A 14,367-nucleotide genomic window follows, 5' to 3' on the forward strand; every position below is an offset into this window, starting at 1 on the left:
TAAGCACTGCCCTTAATAATGTTCTAACATGTTTTCTGTCTGCTCTCATAGCTTAAATACACATTGTACAACACTGGGAAGAATTCATCACTCATTCAAAAATACATTAGTTTACAATAAGAACTGCTCAAATAGAGTGGGATAAATATTAGTGTTCAGTATGAAGACGATGCTAATGAATAATATTTGTACTCATTGCTGTGAACATGCTGTAGCCGGTATAGAAAGCCAAAGTTTGAGTTCTGTTTTGGAAATGCATCCTCTTACTTTTAAGCCTGTAACATCCCTCCAGGTACCAGGGGCTGATGTTGACCTTCAGGCAGCCCCACTCTTATGGATGGTGTGTTCAGTAGCAGGGGTGCTTGTGAATTTTATAAGTCCCCTCAGTAATTTCCTGCTGGAGTGGAGTTTCAGCATGAGATGGGTGAGCTCTCTGAGCTTGATCCATGCTTGTTGAGTGCTTGTGGCATGGATGATATATACGCAGAACAGCCCCCACTCATCACGTTGAGCTGTAATGACGTGGATTGATTTTGCTGTATAGCAATCCATTTGAAAACATAATGCAAATTGTATTTTTTGCCTTGCTTCTTTTCTCACTCTCTGTCATTGATCCAGCCCATGTCCTCCATACAATTACAGAGATGTAGAGAAGATTCTGATGATAGAGTACTGATGCAGACTGTTATAGGTCCATACATGCCCACACGTACACACACATGCACATACCCTGACACCTACTTTTACAAATGGAGCAGAATGAAGGGTTCAGTAATAATCAGGTTCAAGTCTTAATGAGTGTCCTCTCTGGCTTTTCTTGCTTTTTTCCTGAAATGTACCCTTTGTCCCTACTAACGGTGTTCTCTTTCTATTTTTGGAGGTCTTCTCTGACTTCTTTTTTGCTGTGATTGATTGAGTGTTGGCTTTTGTGTTCTTTAATATGTCATCTCCAGCACACGTTACAATCCCTGCTGTCCACAGTCTGACACTCTTTGCATGTGTTTGCAGTCGAAGATGAGCATCCATCAACACTGTCACCCAAAAAGAAGCAGCGCAACGGAGGCATGCGAAATTCACCGAACTGTTCGCCCAAAATGATGAGGTAAGACATTGATTTTGAGACGCTCTCCTCCAGTCTTCAAAAGGAAAAGAGAGAGTAAGTGTGGTGGAGAGACAGGAGGGATGGTGGTGGGATAGTGGGAGTAGGAGGAGTGGAGAGGGAGCGAGGGAGTGAGGGAGAGGAGAGGAGCCCTCTAAGGCTCGGGCGTTTAAGCTGTCAGCCTGTCAGTGCTTAATGATAGAGCTGAAATATTTCTGTCATGAAAGAGGCTATGAAAAGCTGTTTGAAAAATACTCTTGCTTTAAAGTCTCAGCTGTCACCCCCCCAGTCTCGTCCACATGTAGTTCTTAAACAGCGGTGGCACTAATGACAGCGCCAGCCAATCAGAGATGCCCGTGTGGTTACTTAGCCTCAGGCTCTTCATCTATTGTAGGAGCCCCAGTGAGTAGTGTTTTTGGTACTTAAGGCCATATGTGAGATGTATCATCGCAATCAAAAATGAATTCAAATATTACCTTCCTTTTATCCTGTCTGGAGGAATTATAATGCTGCTAATTGATTTTGACTTTTAAAAGGGCTTGCTTTCTGCCCATGTGGCCAGGAGACAGACTCATGCAAAGGCTTTTAAAAATACAGAGACAAGGTTGTCCATTTCAGATTAGCCAGAGAAAATGCAAAGCTGGGAATTCAGAAGGACAACACAACTCCCAGTGTATACACACATTGTATACATACACAGCTTAATGGTTTTTCAGCTTTCAAATAAGAGTAAAACAATAATCATTTGACATAAATTAACTCAATTTTGGTTTGGAGTGATATTGGAGATAGAGTTAATGTGGTTATGTATTTATCATTGTCACATATATAATGTGTACCACTACACATTAGCCTCTGTACTGACCCACACACTTGTATTCCACATGCATGCTCACCATACATGTCTGATTCTCCTACAAATCTCTTGAAAAATGTGCAATCACACATATGGTTACTTACAGAACACTGTTAGGTGCACAGAGGATCTCACCCTTTAGTATGTTGTTCTAGCCAAAATGTTCAATATGCTCTTGGTTATAAAGAGCTGAAAAAAGAAAACAGAACAGAAAGAAAGAAAAGGAAAAACCTGGCATGCTTCCAATGATGTGCCTGCTTAGAAGAATGTTTCGTTTTCAGCTCTTAACTTAAAGCGCGGAACAATTTTTCTGTGCCGAGTTAAAGGTCCCTGTTTGCAGTGTAATGTATGCATCTCCTCTTTGATCGGAGAGTGATAATAATTCTTGGGAGTTATTTACCCTGTTTTGAAATGCTTCAAAGCCGTGTCAAAGTTTTCTGTGCTTTAGGGTGCCTCTGTATTCGGCTGGCTCTTGGGTACTGGATGACAGGTCCTCTGTTCTAGGTGTAAGCTTTTCAAGTCATAGCCCTGCAGCAAAACATCAAATTACCCAATGCAGTCCTGCGGACTACTTCAACTGCTGCCCCGCTGTCCTTATAGCATTGTATATATATATATATATATATATATATATATGTATGTATGTATGTATGTATGTGTGTGTGTATATATATATATATATATATATATATATATATATATATATATATATATATATATATTAAATACTTAGAATTTTAGGTGAATAGGTGAATTTTATTTACAATGAAATGTGATTATTTAAGGTAGCCTTAGGGGTACTTTATTCTACAAGCAAGGGAAGGAAAAACAGTGAGCATATACCATATCAAGCATGGTTTTTACAGGCTTCTGCGCCTCCAGGCCGTCGTAAATAAATAATGATCAACAGATTGGCTGTGGGTTTTTGAAAAGCATGCCTTTGTCAGTTTGCATGATGGAGAATATTTTCAAAGCAAGAGGTTCCTTTCATAGGCTGCTGGAGAGGGATTGGGGGAGCCAGTGACTGCCAAGTGATGGGCTAGAATAGCTAAACACTTTGAAAGAGCATCTAGCCTAGCTCAGAGGGCAGATTCTGCTTTGGATAAGCTGCCTCTCGCACTCTACTGAGGCACATATAGGCCACTGCTGTGGACATACCAATTACAAGTGTAAACTTGCTTCATTTAAAAGCTACATGGGTTTCTTAAGAGTGAAATTTTGAGCCGAAACACTCTTTTCTTTTCTTTTTTTTACAAGGCGAGACAGTGTTATGCTGTATGTTCAGTGGAAGCGCTGAGCCCTGGGTGATGTCTTTAGGATCTGATGGAAGAACAGAGAGACAGTTCAATGGGAACGGATCGAAAGTTAGCTGGAACATTTTGTTTTCTTTCGTGTAAATCAAGACATACTTCGCTTCTTCGTCTTTGTTCTTAAACAATGAACAGGTGTCTTGGCACACCTCACAACTTCTTGGTAAAATTAACACTATTCTCACATAGTTTATGATGGGACACAAGACACATCTAATTGTGGGGAGTCACAACGCATTTGCAATGATTCTTAGGCTGAATCAGTAATGTCACCTTACTAGATGGGAGTGGTGTGGAGCGGAGGATTGTGCTGGTGACTGTCAGGCTGTGCTGACAGTGGGTGAGATGCAGCGATCTTGGCAGAGGTGCACAGCAGCAGTCAGTACACTGAGAGGAGATTGAAGTGACAGGGGTCCGTAGAGTGAGTGGTGAAACATGCAGCACATAATGAAATATTCAGTCGGGGTGTAAAAGCACTAAATGCTTTCACTGTTATTAGCACCTGCCCACAGCCTCATATCATGTGCGCAAAGCCAGCATATTAATTGACACATTTTTGATGTGATATTTTAGGATTCAGGCTCCATTTAATTGTGGAGTGAAAATGGGAGGGTTTCAAAGGAACATCACAGAATGAACTTAGTTAGAAGAAACATAGAGAGAAAGAGAACACATTGCTCTACTAACATTGTACAACTATATCCATACACTGTCAGAAAATTTGTCACTGTCGTGGTACCCTCAAGTGTACATTATTGTACCTTTAATTAGGGAACATATTTTTGCCTTAATTTGTTATAATTATAGAATTTAAATTTGTGTTGATTTCATATACTCAATTTCATCTCCAGGACTTGTATTATGTTTTTTTTTATATGACACAGTTCTATAATGAAAGATTACAAACATTTATCTTCTAACATTTATAAGATAATGTTATGAACCTTTAAGGAACAAAACTGGATTTTTAAACAGTATTGTACCTTTAAAGGTACATTTACAGAGTTTGTACCTTTAGTGGCCAATAATGTACCTCTACCATACCTTTTATTCTGAGAGTGTAGCATATACACTCTCTTTTTTGCATGGGCTACTTATAATAATGCAAATCTGAAAACTAAAAAAATAAATATAAAATTAAATAAAATAAAAATGTTAATTTGCTCCAATTTGTAATCTTATCATGCAAATGCTGTGAAGACAAGGTCTCATCATTCATTACTGCTGTTATTAATATGACAGGATCCTAATTTAATTTAAAACCCTAATTTAATCTACCGTTAGGATACGTAACAGAGCAATTTTTTTTTACTGTCTGTTACGCTTACAGTCTAACAACACTTACAGACAATAGCTTGCTTTGGGTGGACAGAGGAAAGAGTATGCTGGTGAGTCCAGTGAGCTGGTGATGAACTGCCCTTGACACTGACTAATGTGAGTTTGAGGGAGTTACTGATGAAAGCTATGTGTAAGTGTGCAGTGTGGAAGAGTGGAGAAGGAAAACCGTGTTCCCCTGCAGCCACAGAGCAGAGAGGACGATGCACTCACTGGCCTCAGGCTATTACCCCAAAGGCAGGCTTTCTGACCCCTTCTCTGCTTCTGTATTGGCCTGCTCAGTGGGCTTTTGTTGACATTGTTATGGCCTCTTGACATGTGTCTTGTGGAATTTCACCCAAAAAGCTCTTATAAATGATAGAATCCCTGAGAATAATTTAATACACATTATGAACTATGTACATGAGAAATGCTACATGGCACACATAAGTCTAGGTAATGGATTTCACACAATAAATGTAAAGTAATCAGGTTTATGTTCAAGTATTTTTGTTTAAGATGTATCTTAATCTTACAGATTTATTATGAAAACATTTCTTAGGTTTACAATTCAATGCAGAATTGTATTACTGACTAAGTCTGAATGACCTGGATGTAGTAAATACTTGGATGCTGTTGTAGCAGGATGCTGTTGTGAGACACATTTGAGAGAGCATATTTACAGAGAAGTTTTGAATGAGTTTTTTTTTATAACAAATATAACAAAGGAAAAATAGGAAAATTATATCAATATTAACTGACTACTGTTGCTGTAAGTGGAAAATATTCTAATTTATAATTATATTTTTTATAATTCTAAATATAATGATACTTTATTATAATTTGATATTTCTATTATAATATTATAATTTTCTTTATGTTATTATAATAATATATAAAACATAAATAAATAAAATACAATTTAATTATGGAATTTTGTATATGTTGCAACCACATACATACATTTCCAAGCATTTCTACTGGTCTATTCATCATGAAATTTACACACAATGTGAAGCACAGCTGTTGTGTTCAATTGATGTAGTAATCTAAAATTTGACAAACATGTGAGACACACACACTATATATAGAATACAGAAATACAAGATGAAAAATATAATTGAATGCCAAAATTTGTGCACCTCTTGGTGAATTAGGGGTTTTATTGCTTCTTTGTATACCTTCAGGAAATATATCTTTCTGTTGCTCAGAGCTGCTGCTGAGCTGTTGGGAGTGCTTTCAGGAGATCCCTATCTTCCCCTGTGCTAAATGTACACTAGTGCCAGCATTAACGTTAGTACCAGCAGAGTTGCAGGACCTCTTTCACGGTCAGTGTTCCTCCAGATCAGCTTCAGCAACCTAGCCATGTTGATATAGATTAGTCTGTTTGGTCATGACACTTTTCTGAAACATTAATGGCCTTCAGTTGGGGAGAGCACAATGTGATTGGGCAAATTCCTAAAATATTTAAAGTGTGGCCCTGTTAAAGCTTTTACTGTGGGGCGCAGCACGTCAGGAGCAGTGCGGGGTAAAAGCCAGTAATTGGCGCTCCATTCTGGTGCCACTCAGTCAGCTCTCTGCTCAGGCTTGCTTTCTTCCACTATGTGGCTGTCACGAGCAAAGCCACTCTGACGCCAGCTCAGAAACTGCAGCCACTCGGACACTCCCAGTTCACTGCATTCTAACAGTGACGGACCTGTCACCCCACTTCCGTGAATAAGAGAACTTGATTAATGTCACAATTATAATATAAAGTTCACGTAAGAATGTTGGCACTCCTGGTCATGTGATGTTTTGTTGAACTTTTAGGTGGAAATGAATAAACATGGCTTTGTTTTGCACATTTTAGTGCACATGTTCTATTTCTTTGCTGGAAAATAAAACAAATTATAAAATGATTTTCCACAATTTATATTAATGTCTTCTAACTAAACTATATAGAACAAATGAACAGTATTTGGGCATGCATAAGTTCTATATCCTATTCAGGCACAGAAAATAAACTAAACATGTAATTTGACCCAGAGTGCATTATTGCTGACATGAAACCTAAAATAGAAAGCTGCTTTCATTGTGCACTATTTACACCTTCCCTGCTGTCATCTCATTCAAGCTGCACAAGACCTAGCACAGTCACATTTAACAAGAAAACCTCTCCCTGTGGATCCAGCATGGTTAATTCAAATTAGCAGACCATGCTAACTGCTCTACGAGACTGCCAGCGACATCGGCTTTTTCCATTATAGTGAACATTTGTAGTGTAGCTAATGTTATCTAGCAGTATAATATAACTGATTACTTGTGGCTTAGATGCACAATAAATATTCTTGTTCTGAAAGAGTACTGACAAGTGTTTTCAATGACAAGATTATGGAATGTGATCTGAGGGTTTGATCTGAGGGAATATGTCATCCATATTCAATATATTTTCTTACAAATACTAAGTCTTTTATATTTAGATTTTTATATTCTCCTGCTTATACTGGAATGTTTGCAACTCTTATAACATTTAACTCGTATTTTGACCTGTTCCATCTTTTTCAGAATTTATGGTATTTAAAACATACAAACAAGTTCTTCAGCCAAAACATTGGAATTATTTTCTTTGTAATTTTATCAGGTAATAAAATTTCAAGACAATTAAAAACAAACAAACAAACAAACAAAATCAACATTTTCCTGGAACAGGGGTTTGTAGTACTTACATGCATATGTTAAGTCCTTATATACACTATATTATTAAAAGTATTCACTCACCCATCCAAATCATGGAATTCAGGTGTTCCAATCACTTCCATAGCCACAGGTGAATAAAACCAAGCTCCTAGGCATGTAGACTGCTTCTACAAACATTTGTGAATGAATGGGTCACTCTCAGGTGCTCTTTGAAATCCGGGATGTTACTGTTATAGGATGTCATCTGTGCAGTCCAGTCGTGAAATTTCCTCGCTACTAAATATTACACAGTCAGTGTTGTTATAATAAATTAGAAGTGATTGGTAATTACAGCAGCTCAGCCACAAAGTGGTAGGCCAGAGTTAATTGCTACAGACCTACAAACTTCATGTGGCCTTCAGGTTTGGACCAGTGCACAGAAAACTTCATGGAATGGGTTTCCTTGGCTGAGCAGCTGCATCCAATCCTTAAATCACCAAGCGCAATGGGAAGGCAGACGAACGAATAATTTTGGCAACATAGTGTATTTTGCATTTTCTGTTTCCATACCAGATACATTCAAAGTCTGTTCAGCTACAGTTTATCTATAGCATTGTTCATAACATGCTAAATATTTAATTACTTTCATTACCATTCATTGCTTTGACATTACTTGACCATTGATATCAGTCATTATCTTCCTCTCACAGTTCCAGAAATTTAGTGTTCCAGTCTAGCAGTAGTTGGTGTACCATGCTCTCACAGTTTATCTTGTTTGTCAGCATTAACCACAAAATTAATCAGTGGTTTTAGTTGAGATATTTCAGATATTTATTTTTTATTATTATTATTATTTTTATTAGAGAAATTTAGTCAATAAATAAACCACAAAAATTATTAAAATATGTATGTAAATTAATTTTGTTTTATATAAAATAATGCTTCAGGTGAATATTATATTATTATTATATTTATTTTATTTACATTTGCCGTGTGTGTGTGTGTGTGTGTGACAATATCAGGAGGTTTTTATATTGGTGAACAAAATTTGATTTTGGATAATTAATTTACTTTAATTTACATCATTTTAGCTTTATAACTTGCACTGCTGTATCTATAAATGAATATTTACAATGTTGGCTATATTTTCTTTTTTCTTTCTAATTTTTACTTGTTGTTCAGGCATGATCCTCTACTTATTCCCGGAAATGAACAAATTGAGAATATGGATGTCAATGTGAAGAGATATGACTCCACTGGAATGTTTCACTGGTGTCCATCCAAAGACATTGAGAAGGTCATATTGGTGGGTATTTTTTTTTACATTCCATGGCCTTTTAATGATTTAAGTGTGAATAGTGAAAATAAAACAATGAACATTATGGGATTGATTCCTTGCATACATTAAAACTAAAATAGATCATTTTTAAACTTACTAATGTGATGCCATTTAATATACCGGTATGTAAATACTGTGTAAGTACTCATGAAATTGTATACCAAGAAATGTATCTCAGTTGCAAGATACCTTTCCATTTTTTTAAATGTATTTCTAACAAAATGTTCTCTTCCCAGACGAGGAGTGAGGCCTCCATGACTGTTCTGAGTGGACATGTTGTGGTCTGTATATTTGGAGATGTCACATCTGCTTTGGTGGGGCTACGAAATTTGGTGATGCCTTTAAGAGCGAGTAACTTCCATTACCATGAGCTGAAGCACATTGTGTTTGTGGGCTCGCTGGATTATTTGAGGAGAGAATGGGAAACCCTTCACAACTTTCCCAAAGTCTCCATCTTACCTGTGAGTACACTGCCGAAGCATTTGGTTAGACATTCTGAGAAGGCAGGAAACAAGTAAAAGGAAACATAAAGAAACTAATAGTGTTCCAAACTAATAGTTTTTCTGAAACCGTCTTAATTGTTTAATTAAATAAGTTTATTTGCGTAGTTTGTGTGTGTGTGTGTGTGTGTGTGTGTGTGTGTGCATGTAATTTTTTTACATCAAAATTTCTCTCAAAGTGTGACATTCCATTCTGTTAAAATGTAAAGTGTAATTACATGGTTGTAGTTAATTGTTGTAGAAACTGGAATATAATATGCAAGCTGAATGGCTTGTTTCTCTGAGCACTCTGTGTGCAGCGTTTCTGAGGTTGGAGGCACATGCTGCTTGTGTGAAACACAGGCCCAGCTGCCTGCTTTATAGCTTGTTATCACTGGCTTGACTGAATATTAAAAGTGAACCCAAAACGCTGCCGTCAGCGAAGGCTACCCTTTAGATTAGAGAACATCTCCACATCCCCCAGTGCATAGTTACATCAACTGAATGTCACTGCCTTTAGAAAAAAGAATACTTGTTAACTAATTTCCCAGAGCTCCTCCCTGGCTCAATCCTTAATTTGTTTCTCTCTCTCTCTCTCTCTCTCTCGCTCTCTGCTGAAGGGTACGCCATTAAGTCGAGCTGATTTAAGGGCTGTCAACATCAACCTCTGCGACATGTGCGTTATCCTGTCAGCCAATCAGAACAATATTGACGATGCTTCACTGCAGGACAAGGAATGCATCTTGGCATCGCTCAACATCAAATCTATGCAGTTTGATGACAGCATTGGGGTCTTGCAGGCTAATTCCCAAGGTAAAGAGTGGCCTAGGACACTTCAGCACACAGCCCGAGGCGACTGTGTTGGCAGAGGAAATATTCCTCTGCAGCATCAGGCTGCTAGACTGTAAAACCTGCTGATATCACAGTGTGCAATATGATGCTATTTTATGGTAAATTCATTATTGTGATGTTTTAAATTTCAGTTTGTGCAGGACATTACACATACTGTAAAGCTGTTGTTGTCAGTACTAGTACATTATGTGTGCATCATAGCTGATTAAAATGTAATATAATTAAAAAATAAATACATTTTAAATAATTTTAAATAAATAATTTTCTATATTTCCCAACACCCTGTGAGTAGAAAGAACCTTGTTGAACTATAATTAACCTCAGCGTAGTGTAGAACTTCTTTAGTTAGTGAAAGGTTAATAATACATTTTTTTAACCAACAAACTCATTTAAGTGTGGGAGTCAGTATGTCTGTTAGAATTGTACAGCCTTTTTATAACACTTTATTCATCATTCTGAACTTCATTGAAGTAATTAGTTCTCCTTTCACCAACTTTGATATATTTCTGAGCGTGTTTGTGTGTGTGTGTGTGTGTGTGTGTGTGTGTGTGTGTGTGTGCTCGCACACATGTGCGTATACCATTTTAGCTCTAATCAGAGCGCTGCTAAACATCCCAAATATCACACTGCAGACCGTGCATTATTTGCCTCCATTAGTGGAGCTGCGGCAGATTTGTTTGCCGACAAATTGAGTTGAACAGATTGTTTATGCATTCAGATAAACATGTAACCCTCTTGTGCCCATCAGGATTCATCATCATTAAGCAGGCAGTACAAATCAGCAGCACCACTTCTTCAGCTGCTCTTCATTACGCAAATTACACAGCCCACACAAGCTGGCCCACAACAATTAAGATTTCAACTGTTATTGAAGAGCCACTTTTATGCAGAGAAATGTAGCTGAAGCCTTGATATGACAATGTTCTGGAGAGACGTGTGAGGCTAACCGAAATGCTCTTTATTACTCAGTAGTAACTGCTTGTTGAACAGGTTTGCCCAACATGGCTGGTAATAGACCTTTATCATTCTGTTTCTGGGAAAGAGACACAGGAAGACGTTGTGTCATTACTGCTCCCCATATTAATTAATCTAAACATCTGCCTTAATGAGCTACAGAGAAACACTGTACATAATGTAGATTTATTTCACTAACAGCCTTTCAAGGGAGCAACATTTTATGAATTCATTGATAAGTGTTTTTCTTGCCCTTTGTGCTATTTCTAGTGAAAGGAATTCCCAGGGACTAGATGTGAAAATAAGCTTAACAAGCAAAATTTTACAGAAATATTTATTGATGTGCACTCTCCCTGTAAATGAGGATAAACAAATGAACAAATGTGGATGATTAACACCACTATATAAAGAGTTCATACAGTGTTTGTAGACACTCCTTATTATTAGTGAATTCAGCTAGTTTCAGGTGCACCCATTGCTGACAAAATCCTGAACTGATAACTATCTATTTATCATTATCTGAATGACCGGATAAGCAGATGTGTAAAATACATAATTTGTATATATCAGAGATTATGATTTGTCCATAATCTTTTATCTTTCAGACATTACTCTTGGCTTTGGTAATGTCACTGTTAAATCTTCAGCAACTGTTTGTAATCTGGGTGTGCTCTTTGCCTCTCTCCTTTCATTTAAGCCTTTGGTCCACCTCCATAACATTGCTTGATGTCTCATGCTCAACATGGTGGTTTTATATCATCATGAACGGACTACTGCAACTCCCTTCTGACTTGCGTCCCAGACAAAACCATCCGTCCCCTTTAGTTTATATAAAAACTCAGCTGCCATTGTCACAGCTGAGGGCAGATCCTTTAGTGTCTTGTCTCTCAAATTATGGAACATATAGCTACAGTCTCTTCACCGCTGTCCTTTATTTTCCTCCTTTAAAGTTTAGCTTAAAATGTAAATTTATATCCACAGTATTGTCATCTTCCACCATAGTTCTCATTATTGTTTTCCTCACTTTGAATTGTAATTTTTTATTATTATTTAAAAATGATGAAATAACACTACAGGCAGGATCAGTCTTTGTCTCTCAAAATCCCTTCACCCTGCATCGTTTTTCTATGCCACTGTCAAAGCTTTTAGCATCTCTGTGCTGGGTGATGAATTTGTGGAAGAAGGTGTAAATGACTGTATCATTGAGCCTACTGTCAGGGGAAAGAAATAGGCAAGTGCAAAACGAGTAATGCCTAGGGGCATCTCGTTCTACTAGGCACACCACATCCTGTTAGCCTTAGAACTAAAGAGTCATAAAGAAAGCATCTGCAGAAAGCCCCTTAATCACCATAAAATAACCAGCATCTTCAAAACAGTGACCATGTTGAATCTGAAAGTGCTTGATTTAAACATTAATATTTCCAGGTGTCAGAACTGTAATTCTTAGCAGTATTTAAACATGGTAAGCATTATGACTATTATTAATGCAGTGATTAGGACAATGCATATATTTTAAGGGGCTGTATTTTTTTATATTTTTATTTATAACATGAATTCCTGGATTTATTATAAATTGATTATCACAAGACAAACATATTAATTTTTGTCATAAATCGTGCCCTTATTCTAACTGATTATCTAATGTGAGTTTAAATTAAGACATGAGCATCCATAAAAATATATCTTAGCAGGTAAATAAACAAAGTAAAAGGAAAAAAAGAATAAAGGGTGGAAAAAAGTAAAATAGAGCTAAATGCTGGGCTAAAAGTGGATTTCCAGTATGCATATAATGCATTATAATGGAATATTTCCTATGACCTTTTTAACCTGTTCATGTAATATTAGACATTGTGTGAAAGTGAATTTATAAAAAAAAAAAACCTATTTATACATACCTTACTAATCTTGTGTGTTTCTGAAATCTGTGTTCTGTATTGACTGAAGGCTAAAGGTGCAGTTGAGTCTTTAGAGGGAGCAGTAACCAAACATTTTATTCAAAAACAAAATAAAAGGTAGCAGATTTTGATTGTCTCCAAAGTCCTAAAATAATTTTGTTGTTTTACATACATTTTAAAGTATTGTATAAAGACTATTTATGATTTAAACACACACGTGCACCTGTTTCCATAATGGAAAGCAGCACAGGTATGATATGGCTGTGCAATGTCTGTGTTTACCAGAGGAGACATTATGCTGTACTTCTGCTTCATGTTCTAAAGTGCAAATGTTAACTATAGTTGTATGCGTCTGTCTGCTTGCTGAAAAGTGAATGTCACATTTCACAGACATTACGAAAAAGACCCCTTTTTGCCATTGTTTAGATTTTCTGTAAGGAGCCTGACTCTGACTGTCACTGTTTATGTGATGTTTTAACAGAGTAAACAACAGTAGATAGAATTATTTTGTTCAGAATCTGAAATTCATGGAAAGAGGGAATGCACTAGTGTCTTTCTCCTGCATGTGCGTCTCTTAGCTGAAAAGCTTCGTGAGTGCGTTGAAATCTGCACTCCTTTTAAAACTTTGTGACCTGAATCTATTCCCTGCATTATATTTTCTACTGTACAAAAAAAGGGAAAAAAAACTATACGCTTGCATTTTTCTCTAGTCAGCACTAAATGATGGATGTCAAAACAGGCCTGATGCATTATGCATATGGCATTACTGATTTAAGGTGTTTACTTGTCAGCTTTAGGAAATGCAAAAGTGTCAAGTCATGTGAATTCATAGTCCTGTCACAGCCGCTTGTATTTCATGGCTTAGAATCGCGTTTTCACATAAAAGGTTTTCAGGATCCACTTCACCAATTTTATGGTAACAAAATGAACAACATATAAAATTTATATCCTTGACTTGATGGAAGGCAGCAAATGCTAAATATGTCTTGGCTGACCCCTAAAAGCTGAATATCCACACTGCAGTGTTTTAGGCTGGCATCATGGCGCTTTCATCCTTTCTCATCTTTGACACTGTCTGCCTCTCACTGCAATATAAAGAGCATCTTCACCCCAGTCCACAGAAACCTCAAAACCTCAGTCATGTGTTTATATATATATATATATATATATATATATATATATATATATATATATATAAAGGTTAATGCCTGTTTGTTCAATTGAACACATAGTCTATAAACAATAAACAGGACCATCTTGCACCAAAGTAACCCGTCAGTGAATTCTTATCATATGATGAAGTTTTGCTTATACTAATATTAATAAAAAGTGTTAAATACTACCTACAAATATCGAAATATATTTGACTAAATGATTTTATTTATTATTGTTTTATTTTGTTTTTGGGGTCTGTGTTTGTCTTTTTGGTTTCCAGTCTCAGTAATATATCATTGTAAAAACTGGAAGATCAGTGTTATTTAGCGATCCCAAACAACTATTACCACAGTGGTACCATTTAGTTGAGCAGGGTTTTGTTCAGTGTTCTGTAAGAACTTTCCAACAAACAAGTCATTTGTAGGTGGAGCTTGGATAAATCAATAATGAGAAATACTG

At 36.7% G+C, this 14,367-nt stretch overlaps 1 protein-coding gene across 6 annotated transcripts in view; it reads left to right on the forward strand.

Moving 5' to 3' along the window:
* Positions 1–14,367, forward strand: part of kcnma1a (potassium large conductance calcium-activated channel, subfamily M, alpha member 1a) — a 199,379-nt gene that overhangs the window by 170,114 nt on the left and 14,898 nt on the right. For all 6 annotated transcript variants that reach the window (XM_066679541.1, XM_066679542.1, XM_066679537.1 and 3 more), the window contains 4 exons: positions 1,009–1,102; positions 8,417–8,540; positions 8,810–9,034; positions 9,673–9,865. In XM_066679541.1, coding sequence (XP_066535638.1) covers positions 1,009–1,102; positions 8,417–8,540; positions 8,810–9,034; positions 9,673–9,865 — 636 coding nt within the window. The remainder of the gene's footprint in view (positions 1–1,008; positions 1,103–8,416; positions 8,541–8,809; positions 9,035–9,672; positions 9,866–14,367) is intronic.

This window comes from Hoplias malabaricus, chromosome 8 (genome assembly GCF_029633855.1).
Source record: "Hoplias malabaricus isolate fHopMal1 chromosome 8, fHopMal1.hap1, whole genome shotgun sequence".
Classification (NCBI taxonomy): Eukaryota; Metazoa; Chordata; class Actinopteri; order Characiformes; family Erythrinidae; genus Hoplias; species Hoplias malabaricus.